At 41.6% G+C, this 26,317-nt stretch overlaps 1 protein-coding gene across 3 annotated transcripts in view; it reads left to right on the top strand.

Annotated features, from left to right (window-relative positions):
* The window catches only part of ITGB1 (integrin subunit beta 1), a 66,359-nt gene that overhangs the window by 26,012 nt on the left and 14,030 nt on the right, over positions 1-26,317 (top strand). For 2 of the 3 annotated variants that reach the window (XM_084859189.1, XM_084859190.1), the window contains exons 3-14: positions 581-666; positions 7,999-8,221; positions 11,293-11,463; positions 12,440-12,678; positions 14,638-14,793; positions 15,909-16,004; positions 16,897-16,986; positions 18,224-18,364; positions 18,530-18,732; positions 20,803-21,041; positions 21,789-22,011; positions 24,389-24,621. In XM_084859189.1, the coding sequence (XP_084715315.1) occupies positions 581-666; positions 7,999-8,221; positions 11,293-11,463; positions 12,440-12,678; positions 14,638-14,793; positions 15,909-16,004; positions 16,897-16,986; positions 18,224-18,364; positions 18,530-18,732; positions 20,803-21,041; positions 21,789-22,011; positions 24,389-24,621 (2,100 nt within the window). Of the gene's footprint in view, positions 1-580; positions 667-7,563; positions 7,721-7,998; positions 8,222-11,292; positions 11,464-12,439; positions 12,679-14,637; positions 14,794-15,908; positions 16,005-16,896; positions 16,987-18,223; positions 18,365-18,529; positions 18,733-20,802; positions 21,042-21,788; positions 22,012-24,388; positions 24,622-26,317 lie in introns of all 3 variants that reach the window. The other variant, XM_084859191.1, reaches the window with a different exon arrangement.

The following is a 26,317-nucleotide window of genomic DNA, read 5'->3' as shown; positions in this document are numbered from 1 at the left end:
ATAAAAAGTGCTCCATGCCACTGAGTTCACCTGTGCCTGAAGTGACAGTTCTGGGTCCAAGAGCACCCCCAAACTACGAACCTGAAGTTTCATGCTTCATGTGTGAAAGATCACACCTACATCTATTTCACCAAATCTACACCTGGTGGAAAGTCAAGATCAGCTTCTGCTTTCTACCACATGTGCATGCAGTGAAATAGATAGCATATGCAATCAGTCGTGCATGACTATTTACATGCAATTGCCATGGTTTTTCTTACATGGAAGTGTTGTCCATGTAGGAAATGTGTGGCATTTGAAGCACCCTTAATTCCTGAGCTAATTATGAGGCAGAGAAGGAAGATAGTCAGCACTGGTGCATGGGATCTGCATAAGAGAACAGCTTTTCTTCTTGGCCCTGAGCATCTCTGGAATTGATTGTTAAGCAGCACTAATAATAATATGCTAGTTCTTGATACAGTTATTAGTTTGAACTATACTTAAGGATGGCCAGTAAGACATTTACTTATAAGTTAAATTAGCTGTGTGTCATGGTCACGTCTAAAAAACAATTAACAAGTTCATACTTTTTTTTTTATAGGAGGGAACAATTGTATAAAAGCTAATGCAAAATCATGTGCAGATTGTATACAAGCTGGACCAAATTGTGGATGGTGCAAAAATATAGTATGTATTTATTGCTTTATTTTCTACAACATAATATTTGTAGCTATACTTATGCATTTAGGAACTTCTTTCCATTGATAAACAAAACACCTGTAACTGGAAATGCAAGCTATGGAGCTCTTTGATCAACTTTTGACTCTAGGAAGTGCAGCAGGGATGTAACAAAAATCTTGATGAAGGGGATGGGAGAGCCTTATGGTTAGTGTCAGGGTTGGATCGGAGCCCAGAGAGCCCCAAAGCAGTTCTGATTCTGAGGAAGAGATAGAAACTGTGGGAGAGGAGCCCATGTGCTGTTCAGAGGAGCAGCCAGGGGGAGAGCCCCTCCTGGTACACATTCCTAAGAGTGATAGTGACCCTGGCAGGGAGAGGGAGGCGCAACAGCAGTTTCTGGACGCTAGGTGCCAGCGCAGCATCAAGCGGGAAGTGGCAGGCGCTCAGAGGAGGCACTCAGCCTGCTTGGCGCGACAGCAACAGCGGCGCCCCGATGCCCCACGGGAAAGGGGTGGACTCTCTCCTCCTAGCTCATAAGTTCAGAGGTTTCCTGCCTTCCCCTCCAAACAGAAATCAACTGATTCCTAAAGTTAGAACCCCTGAGTAGGCAACTCTCTTAAGTCTCACTTGTAGGATCAAGCAATTAGCATCTGTAAGCCTCATTAGGTTGAATGGGAATAAAGCCTTGGAAAAGAGCCCTATTGTCTGCGTGTTGATTCTGGCTACCTGAGGATTTCAGAAGGCAGCAGGGGCAACCTCCTGACAGTTAGCACAGGGATGGAGAACCTCCAACGCACAGGCCAGCTTTGCCCTCCAGGTAGGCCTTCAGGGCCTCAGATGAGGCTCCCTCCCTAAAGCCTCACCCCTCAAAAGGGAGAGGGGCAGGGGAGCAACTGAGTGCTTAGTCACTTCACACTCAGCCGGCCCTGTGAGGCACCAGCTGACTCCCAAGGTCGGTGTTCAGCCAGTGTTTTTGCCATGTGGGAAAGGCAAAGGAGGAGCAAAGCCAGCTGCACAGTTGGCCATTGCTTCGAAGAACCGGTCACGACCATGGGACCCAGATGGCTCCTGGAACTGGCGGCTGAGTGCACTTTGCTCCTTCTTTGCCTGCCCCATGTGGGGAAATTGAAGGAGGAGCAAAGCCAGCTCCCTGGCCAAGCAGCAGCTGGAAGAGCTCCAGCTGGCACTTCGGCCAGGGACCCAATGATGCCCATTGGAGGTCTGGGGGGGGGGGGGCAGTAGTTCAACCCCCAAAGCCAATATTGTCCCCCACCCTTGGTTTAGGAAAACCTTTGTAAATTAATTTTCTGAACCTGGCCATACTGGGAGTAGATTGGGAATGAGGCAAGGCAAATTAAACAAAAAAATCTTAGGCTGTAGAAATGATGGCATTGACAGCAGGACCAAATGAAGATTATTCATCAGATAGACTCTTTCTTGTTTTAATGGTCCAGAGAGCCAGTTATCCATTCTTAAGGAGTTTCTGTTTATATGTATGAGTTGTTGAGAGCCAGTGTGGTATAATGGTTAATGTGGGATTAATGCTGGGAAGACCTCAGGTTCAACCCCCCACTGAGGCCACAACAGGCACTGGGTGATCTTTGGCCAATCACACTCTCTTAACATAGTCTTTCTCTTAGGGTTATTAGGATAAAATGTGTCTTGTGGGGCAGGGTGGAGGAACATGTACACCACTCTGAGCTCCTTGAAGGAAGGGTGGGATAAAACTATAATGGGTTGGTTCCAGGTTAATACTTGGAGTTAACTAATTGACCTCATTCACACATAACAACAACCCACCAGTTTAACAAATGGTGGGTTGTTGTGCATGACCGGGCATGGTTTGTTGTTGGGTTAACCGCTGGGTTGCTTACCCTAAAGAACCCGATGGTCTGGTTAGCATGTCATGTTACACAACCTATGAAGAAGCTGATTGTGGGTAAGTGGAAGAGTCAGGCGCACTGTAGGCAGCACATCTGCTCATGCACAACAACCCATCCGTTTTTAAATGAGCAGGGTCATAGAAATTAATGGGACTTGCGTTACTCATGACTAACTTAAATCCTCTTTATTACAATGGGTCCATTTGAAATGTAAGTCTGGATCTAACCCAATAAATATAATTATTTATTTGACTTTCTGTTGCACCCCTTGTGCCACAATGAATCCTTCTCCAAAGCACACCCCATCCTTCAGGAGATATGTGATCAGGGCAGGCTGTGATAGGAAGGAGGGCCTCAAAAGCCTTAGCATGTGTGCATAAAGCCATGCGCAGACCTCTAAATCCCAGCCAGTGACAGGGTCTGTAGAAAATAGTTGAGAACCTTATTTCATGGGGAAAATCCCAATTGTCTAGTTTTCCAACAGAATAAGCACCATACTTCAAAAAACAATCTGGGGGGGGGGGCAGCAGAGGGGGGATTTTGATTCCCAGTTAATTGGAGAATCATCTCCTCTTTTCAGAATTCCTGGTTCGTTTTTGTCATGTTTACTTAGAGACACTGCTCTTTATCTTATCAAACAATAGACCTTTTTCAGTCCTTGTATTAGAGCCTAAATATGTTTATTTTGGGGATTCAATAGAGGAGGAGAGGCTAAAGCTTCAAGGCTGAAGTGATGTGTGAAGTCTTTGCTGGATGTGACTCAGTGCCTAAAAAGCACAAACTGAAGGGAGACCAAGAGTGAGTGCAGAAAGAATCCAGAAGATATTTTTATTTTTGACAGGTGACTGGAGAGTACATTTGTGGGAGTCTTTGAGTAAGGCTTTTGAACGTGCACAAACAATGCAAACATCCTCTATTGCAGTGGTCTCCAAACGTTTTTGATCGCACACCCCATCAGTAAAAAAATGTTGAGCATGCACCCCCAATATATGTATATTTATAAATGATATACATGTACTGCTGTACTAATATATTATGTACATTATAAAACATAAAAAATAGAAATTAAAAAGGATGAGATAAAGATGAAATGAACAATATTTTTAAAATAATTTAGTCTATTTATTAACAATATAAAAAACCTTTTTGCTCTCACTAAAAAATATTATTAATAATAATAATATTTTTAGTGAGAGCAATGTGATTGAAGATGCTTCATCATTATTTTTGAAAATATTGGTTCTAAGTTCAGTTTATTTCAATAGTTGGTTTTAATGGCTGTTATACCTGAAAAAGACACCTCACAAAGATATGTAGATCCAAATGGAAGAAGTGCACTTATTAAATCATAATGCTCATTTTTCAATCCCATCCACCAATTATGCAAAAGTTTTTCTTGAAATTCAGCTAGTAAATTTCTGTCTTCTCTGATGTCAATCAGTTGTTCTTGCAAAGTAATCAGAAGGTGTTGCATTTTTATATTTTTAAAAAATGGGTTCAAAACCCACGGAAACTCTTCATTTGGAAGATTTTTAACAGCTTAGAAAATTCGGTTTCCAAGTTTTTTTAAGCTTGTGAGAGTTTTATAGGTGGCACACTTATCGTTTTCGGCAACAAAATCACATACCGATGGAAACATTTCCAACCATCCATTTTCAAAATGCTCTCTCCATAGCACGAGGTCCTTTCGAAAAGCAGTTAGTTTCTTGCTCATTGTTAAAACATCACCTTTACCTTGAAGGGACAGATTAAGTGTGTTTATTTTTTCAAAAATATTTCCTAGGTAGCATACTACTGACAGCTACTTGTCATCACAGAAAAGATCAAATTTGTTCCAAATTTGCTCTCCTTTGGCAGGATGGCAGCTGCTCCAATGCCATGGCCAAGCAAGCAACTGTGGCTTCCTCTGTCATGCCTAGCAGAGACTGGTGCAGTTGCTCTCAGTGGCCGCAGCAGAGACAGGATAGGACTGGAGCCAAGAGAGAAATGCCATGGACCTCCCCTCTCAGCCCCCATCCCATCCTGCTGCCCCTGCCATCATTGCACACAATGGCAGCTCATCAGGTCAGCAGGAGGCTGCTCACTTATCAGGCGGCTCGTGCACCCCAGTGGATTGTCACGTGCACCCCCTGGGGTGTACACACTCCACTTTGGAGACCACGGCTCTATTGTACAGAGGCCAATTTGGAGCGACTTAAGGTTTCCTGAGTAGCTTCTGAAGAAACACACGCCAGCTGGGCTCATACTAACAAACAGATTTCTAAAGTGAAAGCCTTTCTTACCTGCTCATTTTTATAATGTCAATTTGAGAATAGAGATGAGGATGCCCTCCTGCAGAGTCACCCCCTCTGCCTTCTTCCCAGCTGACTCATCAGTAGAAATCTCCTTCATGCCCTCATCTCCTCTACTTTCCACCTGCAAGGATAGGGGAAAGGTCTGGCTCTGCAGGCTGTATCCATATAGAGCTTAGTTCACACTGAGGTTTCATCACATGACTCCTGTGATGAGGGCAGTGTCACATAGACAACCGTAGTTGATTTCTGTGCATGAAATGGACTGCAGTTTCTTGAACCCCAGGTGAGGGGAGCTGAGAACACAAGTTCTGAATTACAAGCATACAGACAGATGGCCTGAGAGGCTTCAAAGTAACAGACACTGCCCCTAGAAAAAATTACTAGACATAATTGGGGATAAGTGAATAGGTAAGTGTGAAATTTAAAAAATCAGGACATGAGTTAACAGGATGAATAATGAATTGCACAGGCAATCACCTTGGGCTTTGTCCTCTTCCTTGGTCCATTGTAAAGGCGCTCTCATCTTCCCCACCCTCACGCAAAGTGTTCCCTCATAGTTATTTAAAAACCATTCCTCTCTGGAGTCTCTCTGTCTGGATTTAATTATATTCTCCCAGTGACATTACAGGGGCAGTAACTTTAGATGCAGACAAAGCAGGTGGGCAGGGAAACAGAGGATTTTATGTGCATTTTAAATGTAATTTGAATTCTCAAATGTGCGAAGTTGTGATAGTTAACACCTATGCCTAATTTCATAGAACCGGTAAACTTTTGTACCAGCAGAACTATCTCAGGCTGCCCGGGGGGGGGGGGGGGGGGGGCGGGGTAGAACCTTGCTTCTGGAAATGTGTTTTTGTCTGGAGGAGCAATTCCTAAACTGCAGTCTGAAATGGTCCAGCAGAGGTTTTATACTCTAGGTCTCACTGAGCTACTAAGTAGCTTCCTGCTACTGTTTCCAAAAAGTAAAATATTTACATACAGGGTTGTATTTTCATGGCAGAAAATGCAGAGCTGAATTTGATCACTTTGTTTCTGCGTCTTATTAATGTTAAACAGTTTCTTTCTCATGCTGCTGCAAAGGCACATGAGTGATTTGCGTAGTCGATTAGTTGTTTTGCCCACTGGAGCTTTCCTACTACTTCCTGGGTTCAAACATAAAAAGTTAATATGTGTGAATTGGGCTGTCTCACAGATATAACCAGCAGCATTTCCTGTCAAACTGTCCGCATTTCTCCAGCAGTTGCAGAAATTGCTGTGAGCCACATCCGTGTATGTAAGTGTGATAAAGCATGAAAACATTATGCTATAGTATATACTGATGATTCTTGGGGTGGGGGGAGCTTTACATGCGAAACACCATACATGGTCTCTTGGAGCTGTACTCCTTTAAAGCAGCAGGCGGCGTGACACACTGTGCCATTTCGGGCTTGGATGAGCTGCTTTGTATATGCTGCCTCAGGACCCTACGTGGCATATTCAAGGTCCACAGTTCAAGTTTCCTGGGGCTTCTTGCTGCTGGGGGAGAGCAAGCTGCTGTACCTTTAAGATTTTGGTAAGGGACCATAGCTCGCAGGCAGAGGCCGTTTTTGCATGCAGTAGGTCCCGGGTTCAGTCCCTGGCATCTACAGTGTACAAAGGCTCAGGGAGCAGGTAAGATGCTTTCTAGTGTAACACTAGAAAGATGCTGCCAGTTCAAGTAGAGAATGCTGGGCTAGATAGGCAAAGAATTTGACCTGGTATAAGGCAGGTTCTTTCATTCTTGCCAAGATTTTAGATGCATGTATTACATTTTATTTCTTTCACAGAGATAAGGAACTTCCGCACCTCTCAAGCGTGACAAACGTGCATGTGTCCTAGCAGTGGGTAGCACTATATCAAAGGGCTCCATTTATTCCCTCATGTCCTTTAGACATGCCAGAATGTTGTACAAAAACATCCTTGGTTTTAGGCACACTGACAGTGGTTAGCTGCATCGTATCTCTGAGGTACATAGGCCCCTCGCTCAGAATCACTGTTTGGAATTTCATCTTCCTCTTGAGCCCCAGGCTAAATTATTGCCTGTGGCCTATCATTTCTGGCCGCTAATAGCCACAGCTGGATTGTCTTTCTGTCCATGGTGTCTCTGCAGTCCAGTTCTTGCCACATCCTCTCCAGCACTTACTCTTGGCATGAGCTCAGCAAGTTTCTGCTTAGGCACTTCTGCACCACATGTCCCACTCCTGGAAGTGTGAGATCATTCTTTTGGCCTCCGCTTCTCTGTAGACTATAGTCCCTGGCCTACCTCTCTGCAGTGTGGCATCTCTCCAGAGGTTATGCCCTTGCAGCTTCCCTGGGCCCCAGCCCATCCTGCAACTGCTTCTTGTCTTCTCCAAGGTTTCCTAATTCTCGGCTGTTATAACTTTGTCCTTCTCCCAGTGTCCTTCCTAGCCAGGTGATAGCTACAGAATCTGCCAATCCCCACTCTGCCCCATGTTTCTTAAAAACATAGAATTCTGTGTTCTTGTTGTTGTTGTCGTTGTTGTTGGCTTAGCTGTTGCTTCTTGGAAAAAGCTGTAAATTTAGTCAGTTTAATGTGAACTGTTTTCCATTATAAATTGTATTTTACTCTGTTTTCAAAGCAGCCAAGAATATTAAAAATAGTAAAATACAATAGAGGTGCTTTGAGATTGCGCTGTTGGTTAGTAGGCATTGTGCAGGTATTGCATCTTTTTCTTCTTGATCTTATGCAGTAAGAAAAAAGATGGAAGAAGTGGTGGGAAAACACTGTAGGCTTATTGGTGGAAGACAACATCACCTGGGCCCCCTGTAAAATTCTGTGAACGAGGCAGGACAATGGTGTGATAAAAGCGTCATCAGAAAGCACCCTGGCATTAGAACAATGATGAGGTTCAGTATTAAAATCAACAATTATATGCAGCAAGAGACACCAAAATACATCTCTGCACTCATCAAACTATCCGTTTACTGAAGCAGTTTTTTTTCCTCTGTCAAATCTAGCAGTACGTGCATTTTAAAAGCTAAAATTAGGTTTGGTTTTTAAAAGGGGGAAATTACATTTTTATGGCATTTTGGGTTATATCTAAAATTTAGCAAGAAGTAGTATATAGTTGGAGATGAGTGCGTGTTGTAAACAGTTTTAAACCTGGTCTTGTTCACTTTGTTAGACCTTCTTACAAGAAGGCGAATCTACTGCAGCACGATGTGATGATTTGGAAGTTTTAAAAAGTAAAGGTTGTCCACCAGATGAAATAGAAAATCCCAGAGGTTCCCAAGAAATGCTCAAAAACAAGGAAGTGACAAATCGTGTCAAAGGGGCTGCTGAGAATCTTAGACCCGAAGACATTACCCAGATTCAACCACAGCAAGTACTATTAAAGCTACGGATAGGTAAGGATATTAGTGATGTCTTACTCTGAGTTCTTTGACATTCATCATAGCAATGCTTTCAAGATTATTTTTTTAATGCATAGCTTCAAGGGGTGGGGTGGGAGGAAATCAGGAAAGATATGGCCTGTCAAATAATTTTGCTGGTTTTTGTTTTTCCGTTTCTGTGATTGTTATGAAATTTCTGCTGTTTTGAGGCTGTTTATTGTTTGAACCGTGCATTTATTGTTGTTCTATCTAAGTCTGTGAAGATTTGTCTTATGTTAAGTATATTGCCTTGAACAACTTTAGACAGAAGCGTTATTCAAATGACTTTTAATAAGCATACTTGTGCCTGAATAAAGCTGCATTGTTCAGGAAATGAATATGAAGCTCATTAAATGACCAGCCTTCAGGAAACATGGCATCACATAATTTCTAGAATGTTGTAATTTCCTAAACCATTTTGGTACAAATGTAAAGAGCCAAAGATTACTTGGGGACAATACTGTCCTATATTTCTTCACATTGGATGTGCTCTGGAACTGCTCAAACAAAACACAGAATGTGTGCCCTACAAGTTATCAGAACAGGGTGGTGGTTTGGGAGTGGCAGAGGGAGGAGGGATTGAAGGTAATGATGGTAATGGTGGTAAAATCTCAGATGTAACAAAATACCTGTCTTCAATTGGAAAAACTAAGGGATTGACTAATCAGGAGTGTTCTGCTCCTGTAGCAAATTTAATGATGTCCTAGTTGGTGGAGTGAGAAAGGATTTTACAGGTAGCAGATTCCAGCAGCATTCCAGCATCTGCATAGGCTCCTCTATGCTTCAGAGATTCATTCAGAGTACATTTTATGAACTGTAAAGTCCTCAACTACTTGGGCCTGAACCTTCTCCACCTCTGTCCTGTGAAGGTTTATAAGATCAATTGACATGGCCCTCTGAGCACATTGTCCATACATCAAAGTTTGAGCACGTAGAGGGGCATCCTTTACCTTTCCCCATAAATTCTCCAAACCAAAGGCTCAGCATCTTCCAGAAATGGTACCACAAAGGAGAAAAAGCTGAACATACTACATCTTGTTACCTGCCCAGAACTTTCAGGATGAAGTGGGCTATAAATAATTATCTGAATGTTCTGTCATTCCTCTTCTCCTGCACATAAGGTTCAGGAGACTCTCTGATTCAGCACATACAGGTGAAACGTCTCTTCTGAAGCAATGGGTACTTGCCCACCTTGCATGAGACAGAAGAAATCCTCCTCTCCTTCTGTGGATTTAGAGCACATGTGCCTGTATTCGTAAACAAGTTGTGGAGATGCCCCACCGCTGCTCTGGCAGCCGTAGTGCTATGATTTAAGAGGGAACAGGATGCCTAAGCTGAGATGGTTGGACGTTTAAGTTGCAGGTGCATTTCTATGTAAATTAAGGTCCCACTGAGGAGAAACTGATGCCAACTCCCCTTTTGAGCTAGGATGCGCAAAGGCAGATTACTAAATTGCATAAACTACAAATTGGGTATTTTAAATAGGTAAGCTCCGTGCCAAATTGGGGGCACTTTAAATCCCCACCACCACCAATTATCCTATGTTGCTTGCAAGAAAAAAAATGACTGCAGGTCATGAACAGAGGCAAGAAGCCTAAACAATGCAGTGGAACTTCTTATTGGGAAAGCACAGTAAGTTCACGATGGACAAATTTGCACTCAAGAAGATTCAAGTATCTATTTATTCTTAAACAGTGACTTGATTTTCTGTGTATTTTTTTGAAGAAATATGCTGTCTCCATAGCGGTTTCGGCTTTCCATTTTGCTACACTATATTTAACTTTCAAGATAAATGGAATGTTTGAAGGTTTACTTTCACCAATATTGCCTTGAACAACTTTAGACAGAAGCGTCACCAATACACTTGCAAATATTTTTGAACTGTATTTTTATTTATAATATAATTTTTAAAATAATCAAAAAGCATATTAATGCAGTATGGGTTGTATCCAAGTGGGCCCTTCTGCTCATGGAAAGATCTTCAATCCTACCATACCTTGTGTGAACTGAAGGGGTTGATCGTTGCAAATTCTCCCTTTCCCCTGCATTTCCCACACTTTTCCAAAGAGTTCCCCAACCATCTGGAATACATTTTGGGGGTATGCAGGTGGTTGGAGAGGGAAGGGGGAATCACCAAAAATCACCTTCCTCCCCTTCCATTCACAGAAGCCGCTGGTAGATCAAAGAGCCTTCCATGAGCAGAAGGACACAACTGGATACAGCTCCTTATCAATATTTGCAGTCCTACCTCAGAGTTATTGGAGCTTACCACAGTTAAAAACTAATTATTGATCTGCTTTTTAAAAAAAGCCTGTCTAGGATGATACAATGAGGTGGTAAGTGGAAATTGTTTACTGTTAGATTATAAAGCAAGAAATTTAAAGAGGATGAATATGATTCTTATTGGAAGCAGTAAATATGAATGAGAACTCCTGACAGTGATTGTTCAATGGAAAAATATTTAAGAAATATTTCTTAGAAAATTTGCACAATTACATTAGGTTAGCATTCTTAAAAGAGGTTATTTTGCAATACATCCATTTGTAAAGCAAGAAAAAGTAACCCAAGACAGTGGATTGTACTTGAATAGCGATAATCCTGCATTACTGTAGTTTGTGGGTGATGTTGTTGATCAGAACTCTAATCGTATTGACAGCCGTTGATGTTTCATTGCTAGCCAGTGTTTTCAGTGATATTCCAGCCACCTATAGTTAATTTGCTGTCTGTCTGTGCAGCTTCTAAATGTGTGGATATGGTTGTCCAATAGCGTGGCCCTGTTTCTTAGTGATAGCATTTACTTGTATCTTCATGTCTGAGTGACTTTTCTGAGATAATTAAACTTCCAGTGATAGGTGAAGTCAAGAAATCTGAAAGAAGGTCTAGCAGCTAGTTAACTTCTTTGCTTCTCATTGATCTCTATTTGATACCTATTTTAGGATATGGATGGAAGAGCTCTCATAGTCAAGGAATTTGTATTTTGTCTTATTTATTCTATGCTAATATTATGGAATCTTAGCTTAACTCTTGTTTCTTTTTTACTGGATTAGGGGAACCACAAACATTTTCATTAAAATTTAAAAGAGCTGAAGATTATCCTATTGACCTTTATTACCTTATGGATCTCTCCTATTCCATGAAAGATGACTTGGAGAATGTCAAAAGCCTTGGAACTTCTCTGATGACTAAAATGAAGAATATAACTTCAGATTTTCGAATTGGTAAGAATTTTGTTTGTAAAAATAAATAGCACCACCTTTAGTATAATATGCACGTGCTCAGAAGTGTAAACATGATTTAGGACACAATCCTATGCATGTTTAGACAGGAAAAAGTCCCACAACTTCCAGTTGTAGGATGTTTTTCTGTCTAAACAAGTATAGGATTGCACCTTTACTCAGTAGAGGAGGATGTTCTGAATCAGAAGGAAAGTGCATACTTCTAACGAACTGCAGGTTAAAAAATAAATGTGGTCAATTTAAACATGAGAATCTTGAGGTTGTTATATCAGCAAGTCAATATAGAGCAAAGATTATCATTGTTTTCATAGTGGTCTCCCTAAAGAGGGGAAATATATTGCACTCCGCAAACATCAGCATAATGTCCTGATGATTTTCTGTCAGGACTGTGTGCATTCTGTCAATCATGGAATATGCTTATGGGTATTCAGATCAGCTTTTGAAAATCACTAAGGTTAAAAAAATAAAGGTAGCAGAGTTAATCTTTTAACAAAGAATTAAGATTATCTTGTTGTATAATTTTGATTTTCTTAAGCACAGATCACAGTCCTGGTTTATAGAGCTCTTTCCAGGCTAGGTTCCTTGCTGCATTGGGATAAAGTGCACTGTATGTAAGCATATATACATGTATGTACGTACACACACACACACACACACAGACACAGCCTGCACAGCAGCCTAATAGTCTCTTTGTTTTTTCAAAGAGTAGCTGCTGGATAGAAGATATCTGGTGTAAACTTTACCGAGGAAGGCATCTGTCCCTTCTGAACTTTCTCCTTCCTAATACCTCTCTTTTGGTAGGGCAAACTTCCAATGGTTTCTAGATGGAAGAGGGTATTGTCTCAGGGAGAAGCACAACCTGCCCAGCTGCTTGCCTGCTTCCCCCATTGGGCTTTCTACTGCACTGAGAACTACAGAGCTAGAGAATTCCATTCTGCTTTTTTCCCCTTTGTCTTAGGTTTTGGGTCTTTTGTTGAAAAAACTGTAATGCCTTATATTAGTACCACACCTGCCAAACTCAGGAACCCATGCACAGGTGATGTTAACTGTACAAGTCCTTTTAGCTACAAAAATGTTCTCAACTTTACCAGTGATGGAAGTCTGTTCAATAAACTTGTGGGTGATCAACAAATTTCTGGCAATTTGGATTCTCCAGAAGGTGGATTTGATGCAATAATGCAGGTTGCTGTTTGTGGTGTAAGTGTGTTTTAATTTATTTTGGATATTATTGTTAAGTACTTGACTTGTATCCTAATAGTGGTCTTTCACACTGAATGGATCTATTATGTTACAATTCACCACACAAAACTGTTTGTTTTTCCTCTTGGACTCAAATGTTGAGTAAACTACACTTCACTTGTATTTGTCTTGCCATAAACCATAACAAAGTACAAAATATATCTGGTGTTCTAAAGAACGTAAAACAAAAGTTGAAATAAAAACTAGAATGAAAAGCTACATACGTTATGGCTTATGGTTAACCATAGGCCGTAACAGTAAATAGTAGAAACATTATCAATGGTTAAAGCCAGTGGGCATCCATAAAACAATCAACTATGCACATGTCCATGTGGGTTTGTAGGATTGCCTGCAGCAGAAAAACAAAACACTTTGTATTCAAAGTCATGAACACAAGAAGCTGCATATATGGAGTCTGACCAAATAGACCAGTACTGTGTCTATTCTGACTGGTGGCTTTCACATGGAAGATGCTAGCGATTGAACTCTGCATGGGAAGTCATTGAGCTATGACTCCTTCCTCTTCTCATTTGCCAATCAATGTTTTGTAAAATCAATGTTTTGTAAAATTGACCTAAAATAAAAACTGGAAGGGAACAGAAGAGAAAAAGTTCCTCTTTCCTAAAAGATTGGAGGGAGGGGTGTCCAGGACCCTTCATATACGTTTCATGCAATGCAGTTCTTGAGGAGAAATCTTTAGCTTTTGGCTATAGTCTTTATTGGATTGTGAAAGGAGCAAGAACATTCCCTCTTCCAAAAGTTTTGATATATTTAAAAGAAGGAAAATCTTGGTTTTAATATTAAAAAACACATGACCATTAATTGTAGCAAAGGGGGTGGGTGGGAAGAGGTTCAAAATCCATGCTCAATCATCATTTTAAAAGCATACTTTGCATGAGCTACTTACATTAACCTGGCAGGATTCTAGTCCGTTGAGCACTTAAGAATCCTCTTACCATCTTAGGGCACAACCCTATGCATGTTTAGACAGAAAAAAACCAATAACTCCCAGCATTCCCCAGCCAGTCCTGGCTGCAAAATACTGGGAGTTGTAGGACTTTTTTTCATGTAAACATGCATAGGATTGCACCTTAAGCCTGTTTAATTGAGTCCAACTCATTAGGACTTCTGAGTAGATATGCATAGGATCTGGCTTTTTCCCCCAATGTGAGTAAAATTAAGCACAGGGATCATGTTGTAACTTGCAGGCTCCTTTTTCCTGTTTAGTTCTGTACTGTTTCTGGGTCTTGCTCTCCCATAAGGTCTAGCTGCTGATCTTTCAGTTTAGCAAAGTGCCCCAAAGCTTATCGTTTCAAGTAGCTGCTAGCCAACAGTGTGTTTTTAGAGGATTTGGCCGTTGGTCGTTTTTTTCCCCAGACGCACACTTTGCTAAAGCAGAAACTAAGCAAAACTGTGGAGCAGGACTGTGATCTTGGATTTCTAAGTAGCATGATGGCTGGTACTAGAATACAACTAGCAATTTACAGATGGCTTTGGGCAGTCAAGTGGAATTTTTCTCCACCTCTCTCCAATCTGAGTTTGAGGTTTTCTGAGTCAGAAAGGGTGCAGTAGCAAAGGTCACACAGTCATTTCTGCATGCCTCTTGATCTCATTGAATCATATTGGTAACAGCTGCCTCCTAGTGCCAACACATCCCAGCGGTGACTTCAGAATGCTTGCACAGTAGCTTCTTCCTATATTACTATTTTAAGTCATTAAAGTACTCCTTGAAGCGACTGCCATGTCTGCAACTTTATGTAGTGGTAGGAGAGGAGCGTATACCTTTCCACATGCTAAAAATACATAGGAATGCTGATCACTTTTCAAATTGTGTCTGCTGCTATATTCTTTCACTATATATACTATGCTTTAAATTAAATTAAAAATACCTTTAATAGAATTCTTCTTTTTCTGAAGTCAAAAATTGGATGGAGAAATGTCACTCGGCTGTTGGTATTTTCCACGGATGCTGGATTCCATTTTGCTGGAGATGGGAAACTTGGAGGAATTGTTTTACCTAATGATGGACGATGTCATTTAGATAATAATATGTACACAATGAGTCATTATTATGTAAGTATGTTTAATAGGATATTTAACAGGGGTGTGTGTGGGTGTGTGTACATGCACACACCTACCCATCTTTTGGTTTAATATGTTGTGTTAAGGGCTTTCCATGTTCACACAAACTCCTAAATGCCTAAATGACACAAACTCCTAAATGGGTGGGGGGGTGCTGTTGTGCTCATGCCCTGCTTGTGGGTTCCTGGTCGTCATCTGGTTGGCCACTGTGTAAACAGAATGCTGGACTAGATGGAACCTTGGTCTGATCCAGCATGGCTCTTGTTATGTTCTTATACTGGGAAAGTGCAGTTGTTAAGGGCCACACCATGAAAAAATACGTTATTTAAGCCATCTGCATATGATATCCTATGCTGTGGCCAGTTAGCTTCACACTACCTTGGAGCTAGATGGCTGTTGGTGGCAAAGTGGTGGACCTAAGTCCAGATTTGTCTATTCACTGTAACAAACACATTTCATTGATTATATTCTATACCACCCAGCAGCCAAAGCAGTCTGGGTGGTTTACAAAGACTAAAACCCTAAAAATACAATATAATAAAATAATGTAAAATCATTTACATAAAAAATATGAAGCAGTTTTAAACTATCATCAATAAAAATCCCAGGTTTAGTCACGCTTGGAGTAGACCCGCTGAAATCAGTGGGGCTTGACTAACTTAAGTGCCATGGATTTCAGTTAGTCTGCTCTGAGTATTACTAACAGTAGTATCTTATAGGGGCTGTGAGCATGTGGCCAGGCCCCAGTCCACATGCACAGAGCCCTGCCAGTCCAGGTCCACACATGGGTGCAATATCATGCTTCCGGAGACAAGTCCCAAGACACGCGAAAGCACGCATTTCCAGAAGGGGCAGGTCATGCCCCTTATGGAAACACGTGTTTTGCTGGGGTTGGTGTTTGCCCCTGGAAGGGCGATACCATGGCCATGCACAGACCTGGCTGCATGCATGGCCCCTATAGGATACTACCCTAAATCTGGCACCAGCTATGTTTGACTTTATGTTTGCTGTTGTATAGAAAATTGTATATAGAGAATGCATTGTGTGTGAAATTCAAATATGTATAAAATATATTTTCTTAATGTAATCTAAACTTTGTTCTTCAGGATTATCCCTCTATTGCTCACCTTGTTCAGAAGCTAAGTGACAATAATATTCAGATAATATTTGCTGTTACGCAAGAATTTCAACCAGTCTACAAGGTAAAGGTCAAGTGACATAAGCTTTTTTGCACATGTTAGAAACTCGACAAATACTTAATTGTGACCTTAAAAGTAGTTTGCTTGAGGAAACTCTTGGAGGTATAGTAGAACCCTGTTCTTTCTGTGCAAAAGTGCTTGTTATAACATTCCTATGTAAACAGCAATTCTATTTTTCTTAATCTCTGGATATGAATCAGAAACCATCTAGCCCAGGGGTGCAAAACGTCAGGCCTGGAGGCCAAATCTGGCCCTCTGGGATTCCCCAAAAGGTCATGCCCCCTTCCCAAGACCTCCACCCCATTTCCTCTGACCACCAAAGTTTCCTGGCTTTTCCATGTTTTCCCCCTATTCTAACAGGTTTAAATGTGTTTCTTAAGTCTTGCTTACTGGCAGTAAGAGCTTTAAGATTTAACATGCTGGTATTTTTGGTATTTTGGCCCTGCCCCTCTTCCTTGGGTCCCACATGCCACTGGAATGCTGTCTCCAAGAGCTTCACTGAAATGGAATTTAGCCCTCAGGCTGAAAGAGGTTCGACACCCGTGTCTTAGCCCCTTGAATAAGGGAGGCTGCATTTATACCAAGGAAAACTCTTTAGTGCAGGAGTGAGGAACCTGTGGCCCTCTAGATGTTGTACTACTCCTCCCATTGTTCCTTACCATTGGCCAGGCTGGCTGGGGCTGATGGGAACTCAAGTCCGCCGTCTGGAGGGCCACAGGTTCCCCTGCCCTGCTTTAGTGTATGTATGAGTTAGCTTTACCAGCCTCTTCACTTTATAATCTGAATCAATATAGTCATCTTTAATTTGAGAACATTAATGCTATAATTTTTCAATACATTTGTGTGCTCATTACAATTTGAATTGAATGTTATTTTTCACTCTTCATATGTAAAGGAGTTGAAGAATTTGATTCCAAAGTCTGCCGTGGGAACACTCTCTTCAAATTCCAGTAATGTGATTCAGCTCATTATTGATGCATATAATGTAAGTTCACTTCAGTGAGTCGCTTCCATTTTTTTCTGCTCAGTGGTTACAATCCATATCTCAGTGCCTTTGACCTCAGTATTGCCATTAGATAAAATAGAGCTGGATTACATCTAAGGGTATTTTTGATTTAGGAGGATGAGGTTATGGGTTAAAAATGTAGGATAATAAACCCTAAAAAGGTGAGTGTAAGGTACTTTATTTAACACTCTTTGGTAGGGTTGCATCTGTATTCCATGGTTCTGATTAATAGGGACAGTGTTATGAAACAATGGGCCTGAAATTGGAATCTGTATATTTCTTGAAAACCTACCCCTCACAGAGCCTTTGCAGAGGCCTATAGAAGGAATTAATGACCTCCACTGATATGTGCTGGTACTAGAGATCTCTCAACTTAGTTGAGTTTATACCCTTTCAAGGTGAAACATATACAAACCTAGTAAATATTGCAACTGTAGTACCATCGTTAACCAACAGGACAAGTTAAAGACCACCACTAGAGACCTCTGTCCATTTAAGGGTTGACTCCTTGTTCCTCTTCTGCAAGGGACAGGCTTTCTAGAAGTTTGCAGAGTCTGACAAGTCAGCCTGGCTGTTTCAGAAACCTGAAACACTTGAGTCCTCTCTCTCTGTCTCTCTCTCTCTGTCTCTCTCTCTCTGTCTCTCTCTCTCTCACACACACACACACACACACACACACACCATCTCCCATCTGAATATGCTCATCTGGATTATTTCTTCCTAATGTTTGTGGTTTGATTTTAAAAGATTGTGGTTATGGTTTGAACACTCTTCATTTGAAGAGAAGTGGTGGTGTCATAACACTCTTTAGTAGGCTTGCTTAACAGTCAAGGAAAATGAAAGTTCCTCCCAAATTTTATTACTTACAGGTAGCTAATTCATTTAATTTGCACATGCATGCACATATGCCAAACATAGTGTGTGTGTGTATGTTTGGTTTTTCTGGAAAGGAGAAAGAGCCCTCATGATCTTAGCAGCAATAACATGTAACCAGTCTCTTTGATCCATTTTCCAAGCTGAAGTAGCATTGGCTTTGTGAAACACATGGGAAAACTGAAGCACTAGCTCTAAGTTTGCTGTGTGAATAATCACAATATATATAGATTACACTTGGTTAAAAACTTGTTTGAAAGAAATGTATAATCTTTTAGATTCTCTTCTGCGCTCTTAAAACCATACTTTATTGTATGACTAAATTTCTCAACTTTTATGCTAGTCCTTATCTTCAGAAGTTATTTTGGAAAACAACAAACTACCAAAAGAAGTTGCAATCGAATATAAATCTTTCTGCAAGAATGGAGTGAATGGTACAGGAGATGAAGGAAGAAAGTGCTCCAACATTTCAATTGGAGATGAGGTAACTTTTATGCTGGAATTGTGTGTGCCTTGGATTTGTTTCAGTGCACATTTTAGATAGCTCAAACGCAAGTATGGTCCTGTATAAAGTTAGAACTTTTTTCTTTTAATCAGTTTGAACAAATCACTATGTACCATTCATGTTGTCCATTTACTTTGCTTACAGGTTAGGTTTGAGATTGAAGTAACAGCCAGTCAGTGTCCAGAGAAAGGGCAAACTGAAACCATTAAAATTAAGCCACTAGGTTTCACTGAAGAGGTAGAAATTAATCTGGAGTTCATCTGTGAATGTGACTGCCACAACGAAGGAATTCCTGACAGCCCAGAGTGCCACTATGGAAATGGAACATTTGAGTGTGGTGCTTGCAGGTATACAAATATCACCTTTACTGTGTTTTCCTGTAAAGAAATCTGTAGCAGAGAATAAAATATTCCTTGGGTTAAATAGCAAAAAACTTTATTTGACTATGACAGGAAACAGGGCTGAAAAGCACTATGTGAAGCTATATTTGCTTCTTTATTTTTAATTTTAAGTCCACCTTATCCTTAAAAATTCTGGAGAGGTTGTAAAAGGTTTCCACAATTTCACAGTAAAGGGAAAATGAGTTACTTACATTCCTAAAGGTTATTATACAACAGTTGATCTGAGACCCATTCAGTCCCACATATTCATGTAAACCTGGCAGTGTAGTTGCTGCCAGGTTTACATGAGGACAATTCTGATACTGGCAACCAATAGATACCTTGCTGAAGGCATAGAAGGGTCAGTCCCATAGCAGCCATCATTGCTGTCCTTAGAATTTAAGGTGCTGTGATGCTCATTCCCTGGCTGAGAAGTATCCTTCCTGGGGAGTTATTGGTGCCACCTCACTGAGCCTTAATAAGGAACCAGGAGAAATAGCTGTGATGACTCCTTGATTCTCCTTCCTATTCCAGCTGTCCTGACCCTTAAGGTAGGAAGATGTGGCTCTGATAAGTACTTCAGTGCATTACTCTTCAACTGGTGTGTCTGATCTGACTTGAGCTGGGGGAGTAAAGCTTTTAAGTGAAACAGCTTCCCAGCAAGGCAGCCTCCACACTTCCTCCTCTTTGCTCAGACCTGGCTCCAAGAATAGAGGCAGCGACTGTTCTGAATTCAGAAGGGTGGACCAAAGAAGTGGGGCAGACACTGCCTAACTCAAAAGCTATGTGGCTGCACTCTGTCATGGCTAATGCAAGTCAGTCTCTCCCCCCTCCCCCCCGACTTTGACTCTCTCTCTCTCTCTCTCTCTCTCTCTCTCTCACACACACACACACACACACACCCCTCTACCTGTCTTTCAGTTATTGAAGACTGCCAGTCCAGTAGGCCCTGCTGCTCCATTTCCCTCCATAGACAGCAACAGTCTGTCCTGCAAATTGACATCACCCTTTCACCAAGCTGCCTGTTTTTGTTGTCAGCTGTGTCCTCCTAGCTCTGCCATGTTTCCTTACCCCTTTCCTCTCTCACTTCTTTTGCTTCTCTTTCCTTCATTCTTCAGTTCTTGTCACATTTCCTTTGCCTCTTTTCTGCTTCATTATTCTTTGTATTCTCCAATTCCCTCTTCTATCCATTCTTCTTTGCATTCTCTCCATCTATGTCCCTGGCAACTTCTCTGTTCTAACATTCCTCCTTGTCCTGCCTCAATTCTCATCTTTTCACTTTTTCCCTCTTTGTCTTCACTCAGTCCTTTTCTTTCACTCCCTTCCTATGCCTCATTTGAAGAAAAGAGGATGACTGGGTTCAAGTCTGTTTGGAAGCCCTTCCCCCAATCATTGATGTGTGAGGAATCAGTAGTGAAGGAAATGCACTCTGCACCCGCTTTGGGGGTTGGGGGGATGACTTCTGTGTATTCTTGTGAATACATATTAGTAAATAGATGCTTTGCTTTTTATTTTTATTCACTTTTTTCACCTTTCCCTGACCCTTTGCTTCCTTTGTTTTATCCTTTCCCTCTCTTGTACAACCTCATTCTTACACAAACAGAAGTTCTGTGTCCTTTCACTACTTCTTTAGTGCAACTGTAGGGGGCTGTTGTTCAATCTCTTTCTAGCGTAGGAAAAGACGCTTCAGCAGGAGGTGCTCCTTGGAGTTGCTTCGCTCACACAGCAAACATGCATATGCTTTATTTCACCTCTGGAATAAGCAGTAAGCATTGATGATTTTTATACAGTGCTTAGTTGTGACTGATGAATTAATGATACAAGTAGGAGAGCTATTTAGTAGCTTTCCTGAACTGTGTCTCTTGAACACCTGGCCATAGAATGAATTGTGCTGTCCTTTTCAAATAACATGTTTGCTGTATCTACAAACCAATATCTCCTTTGAAGGTTTTATTCTTAAGATATATAATGGAAAATAAATCATTGCATGAATCCTGTTTCTGACAGTTCAGCCATGTGGTCCATTTTCCTTTTTAGGTGTAAGCCAGGACGTATTGGAAAACAGTGTGAATGCAGTATGGATGAAGTAAACAGTGAAGACATGTCGGGCACCTGTAGACCAGCAAACAGTTCAGAAATATGTAGTAACAACGGAGAATGTATTTGTGGGCAGTGTGTATGCAAGAAAAGAGAGAATCCAAATGAAGTCTACTCTGGACAGTATTGCCAGTGTGATAACTTCAACTGTGACCGATCCGATGGTTTGATTTGTGGAGGTAATGAATTCATTTTCTATTAACTGAACTCTAGAAACCATGAGGAGGCAAGCCTGAAACTACCATGATAAAATCCGTAGTCAGTAGATGAGAAAAGTAGGGATTGCATTAGGAATTTATCTAGTGCTGACACATTTCCTTTACTTCAGTTGGCTGATGGTTTGTTCAGAAACTTGAATCAAAGCAAGCTTCTTGCACCTAAAAGTGGTATGTGTAGGAGAAGGTGTAGGGACAGATCTTGTTATCCTATATAGGAGGTACAAAACCAGGGATTGAATTGAAAGGTTCCTTTCTGCTGGAAAAAAAAAACACCTTTGGGTGCAATCCTATATCTGTCCTTTAATGTGTCCCTAACATTGAGGGGTATATCTTGTTGACCTGCTACATTTTGACCTGTACAGTGCAAAATGATGTCATAATTTGGCAGAGAGATCTGAACATTGTTGTAATGCAAATGTCAAATATATCATGACGCATAAGATTAGCCTGACATTGCTTCCTTGCTCATTACAGAACATATTTCATCCATACCTGCTTCTCGGGAAGCCCTTTTAACATGGAATCGACTAGTGAAAAGGGAGAAAGACTTCTCTAAAAAGAAACAAACATTGTAGCCCTTCTTGTAGGCTTTCACCAGACTTTAGTCAGTATCAATTTACAGGAATCTCTTAAGGCCATGCAGTTTTTCCAATATAATATATGAAATATACCAGTACTAAAGTATTTTCTTTCTATTTTTAAATGTAGGACACGGTGAATGTAAATGTCGTGAGTGTGACTGCTGGGCAAATTATACAGGCTCTGCTTGTGAGTGTCCCCTGGATCCTACCCCATGTGAAGCTGCAAATAGGCAAATCTGCAATGGCAGAGGAATCTGCAAGTGTGGAATCTGCAATTGCACAGATTCCAAATTTCAAGGACCAACATGTGAGGTGTGTCCAACCTGTCTTGGTGTCTGCGCAGAGCACAAGTAAGGCTTTGGGGTTTTTTATGATAAAATACCTTATTCCTAAGGGGAAGCGGATGTTTGTAAACTGTTGCAGTGGGATTTTTGTGCACCTAATTTTTCTATATGGAGCTTAATGTTGGGGAAAGATTTTGCTTAGCAAAAGGCTCATAACGAATACAATCAAACACAGTTAAGAATCCTTCTTAAATCTCTTATTCTTTGACCGATTTAGATGCCATTGTTTTAACAGAGTCCAAACAGGAAGTGACCCGAACTCTATCTGATCATGTTATCAGGGATAACTTCCAGCTTGTATAGCCTGAGGATGTGGACAAACTGCTTGGAGGACAGAGGCCCTGGCTTGTGAAATTGCCCCAGGCTGGGTGAATATTTAGATTTTGGAGGAAAGTAATGCCTCCTTGAGGGAAGGGGTGGTCCCTTCTAGCTTAAAGGAAGCAGTGGTGAGACCACTATCGAAAGCCTTCTAGCTCCCTAGAGCATAGATTCATATACTTGTAAAGGAGAAAAAGGAAAGAAATGACAGACATTAAAACTGGCAATCAGAAAATAGTATCTTGGTTTACTGTTAATAGAGGACCTTCTCAGAGGTGACCCTGCACCCTGGGATCAGCTTCCATTGAGGGTTTGTCAGGCCCCTTCTTTGCAGGTCTTCAGGAAAGCTCTGAAGACCCACCTTTAAGATTGCACTCTTAAAGGCAGTCTAAAAAAAATTTAAATAAATAAAATTATGATTGCAGGTTACCTTAGAATTTTCATCATTGAAAGAGAAAATATGTATTTTTAGAATAAGTAAAAGGAACCTGCACTGAAATATCACATTTATAAACTAATCATTATATCTGCAAACCATGCAAAAACTACACTTGTTTGCAGCTACTTATTTCTCAGTGTTGCACTTGAGTTGCCAGAGTGAAGCTAGTACCTAAATACTTAGTGCCTGAATTTAGCAATACTTGCAGATCGATCCTAAACCCCTTGGCTGGTCAGTGGAGAGGGGTTAGGATGGGGTGGGAGTACCATTCAGGTGAGAGGAAGTCTGCTGATGGAGCAGCATGTCCACTATGAAAGCGCCTAGTATTCCTGCAGAAAGCTCCAAAGGAGTAGGAACACTGGTGGTGGTGTTTCCAGCAGTAGTAGGCCTCAAAATGGGGGCATTATAGGGGTGGCTCTCCTGGATCCAAAGCTCCTTCCTTCCTCCAAGGGAACCTGGTTTAGAGCCCAGACCTATGCCAGCCTGGAGCTGGCACCAGTTAGTTTTAATGGGAGGGTACACTTTAAAAAAAGATGATCCACCAGGAGCAAGAACAAGCCACCACTCGGTTCCTGCCCAGAGCAAGAACTTCTTCCACCCCACTTAGATTTTGCCTGTTAAAGTAGCAACCATACAAGCTCATTCTAACTAGGTTTACTTGACAGTAACCACAGTGAATGCAGTATAATTTATTCCCTGCAAAGTATGCTTGGGGTTGATGGCCTAGAGCACTTGTTTCCCAAACTGGCATCCCCCAGATGTGTTGGGCTACAATTCCCATTATCCCCAGCCAGCACAGTGGGAGTGCCACTCTGGTGAAGAGGAACTCCACTGATGGAGCAGTGTGTCCACTGTGAAAGCCCCCAGTATGCATGCAGAAAGCTCCGCAGGAGTAAGACTGCCGATAGGTGCTGAAATTGGGCATTGTGGGGGTGGCCTTTCATCTGCTGGATCCCTCCAATACATCTGGAGGAGCACCACATTAGGGAAGGGCTCCCTAGCATGTCAGATTTTGTTGAAAGGGAAAGGACGACGCATCCAAGAAAAGGGTGTTGAATTTCAGGCCAGTGGACCAAATCCGTCCCACCTGGGGACCCAATCTGGCCCTCATGGCTTCCCCATATGGCCATACCCTCTTCCCCAAGTTCTGCCCCATTTGCCCTGACTGCCGATCTTTTGGTGGTTTCCTGGCTTTTCCATGTTTTCTCCCCCTATTTTAAAGGTTGCAATGCCTCCCGTACAACTTAATTACTGGCATTAAAAGCTTTATGCTAAAATGTGCTGGTATTTTTGCCCCATTTTGCCTTTGCCCACACCACCTTTTGCCTTGAGCCCCACCCACTACTGCAATGTGGCGCCTTAGAGCTTCTCCAAAATTGAATGTGGCGCTTTGGCTGAAAGAAGTTCTGCACCCCTGATCTAAGGTCCAATACTGAGGGTTACTGCAGATACTGCACTATTAGGGAAATGTGTTTGCAAATCCACTTGGAACAACAACGTTAGAAGATTTAAAAGACCTGGACCTAATCCGTTTAATTTTGTATTCTTCCTTCTCATCAAATGTTCTTACTAAATGGGTATTCAGCTAACGTTATGCTGATATTTGGTGTATCTTACCTGCAATAGGGACTGTGTCCAGTGCAAAGCTTTTAACAAAGGAGAAAAGAAAGAGAGGTGTGAAGAAGAGTGTTCACATTTTACCTTGGAGCTGGTAGACCGTAGAGAGAAGTTGCCACAGCCTGGGCAGTATGATGCACTGTCACATTGCAAAGAGAAGGATATTGATGATTGCTGGTTTTATTTCACATACTCTGTTGAAGCAAACAATAAGGCCGTTGCCCATGTGGTGAAGACACCAGGTAGTTTTCACTCTTCACGTGGTCTTTGTTGATTTTGTTCTCCTTCATGATTTCTTGAAGTATTAATTACTGTCATTCCTTAATGTTTAAAATCTTTTCCCCTCTTCTTAACTGAACTTAATGTGCTATGTAATATGCAGTTATTTAACCAATATGTGTTGTTGCCATCATCTCATTTGGGTAAAAAGTTAGCTTGTTCAAGGTGGTTTCCCTGTCCTTCCCAGAAAACAAACTAGTTGCCCTGGGACTGCAGAACAGTGCATCCTGGCTTCTGCCACTGGCCCAGGGGGCCTGACTACTGGGAGGCTGTATCTTTTGTCTCCCACAAAGAATATCATGGCAAGGGAAAGACCTGCATGTCTCCACCCACTGACCAAGAAGGAGCTGCAGGAAGCTGGCTTTATTTTCGCTGCCAGAAAGAACCCTCTGCTTCAATACTTGCTTTCCTCTTCACTTCCTAATCCTTTCCCCTTTTGTATCATGCCTGTTAGATTGTAAGCCTACAAACAGTATTATCTTGTACACTTTGTATAGCACCTAGAAAATACTAGTAATTATTAAGTTAATATAGTAATGAAGATAAAACCCAAACTAACAGTTAAGATGAAAAGTAGGTGTTTGCTTAGCTACCATTCTTCCAAGAATAAAATAAAAGCCAAAGCATGATGCTGCTTTCTCCTTTGTGACTCAGTGTGCTTTAATTGTAATAGTCCTTGCATAAAAATTGTGTGCTGCATCTGCACTGTCTCCAAGGTTCTCCTGATCAAGCAGATGGTCAAAAATATCCCTTTTAAGGGAAAGTCAGTGAGCTCTGCAGACAGGTAAGCAGTCACTGCAGCCATCATCCAGTCAGTGGCTTGCATACTGTCCAGCCTAGCAAGGAACAGAGCACACATCACTGTTCCTGACTTCAAGTTCCTATCCCCTCCTCATCCCTGCAGCCACCTGTGAACTTTAAATGCCTCTCCAGAGGGTCAGGGGACCTCCTAAACAATGTGTGATGGGATGTTGGGAACTGCTTGTGGGGGGAGAGGATAAGAAACTTCCCTTCTGTGAACTTACTGAATTTAGCTTATTTTAGGATCCAAGCATGATTCTGGGCAATTCCCCCATCCTCAGCAACCCCCCACCATCCTGTCCCAGCTGTTCAGGAGGCTTCCTCACCCTCCAGGCAGACATTTTGAGGGCGGGGGGAGGTAGGTGGCTATAGTGGGCAAAGAGACAGGAAACTTCCCTTCTGTGAACACGTTAGCTTATCTTAGGATCTGAGCCCAAGATGTCTGTATTCCCCTGTTCCTCCCAACCCTTTTGAATGTGTAGTGCCTTCACACAACTTGAGTTTTTCAGTGAAGTTCAGGGATGATGACCTTGAAGTGCTCACTATTGACTTCACAACGTTTTGATAAATTGGAGGTTGTTGGCATAGGTATGCTGCATTTAATTACCAGCGATTTCTTCACCTGCTGAAAATGGCAGATTTTAGTCTAGTTGTGTGTTTGTAACAGTATGTACTGGGCTGTAACCAGTTCTGCCAAACTGACTTTACCCTACCAAATGTCTTCGTTATATTTCCTCCACGCTCTTAGAATCTTAAAAGTCCACACTCTTATAGTTGGAGGGCACTTTGTAGGCTATCCAGTCCCAACCCCCTGCTCAGTGCAGGAACTCCAGAGCTGGAGCATCCCTAATAGATGGC

This window comes from Heloderma suspectum, chromosome 5, assembly GCF_057233095.1.
Source record: "Heloderma suspectum isolate Gila_16-S chromosome 5, 16-S_ref, whole genome shotgun sequence".
Classification (NCBI taxonomy): domain Eukaryota; kingdom Metazoa; phylum Chordata; class Lepidosauria; order Squamata; family Helodermatidae; genus Heloderma; species Heloderma suspectum.
This window is presented reverse-complemented; position numbering and strand designations above follow the sequence as displayed.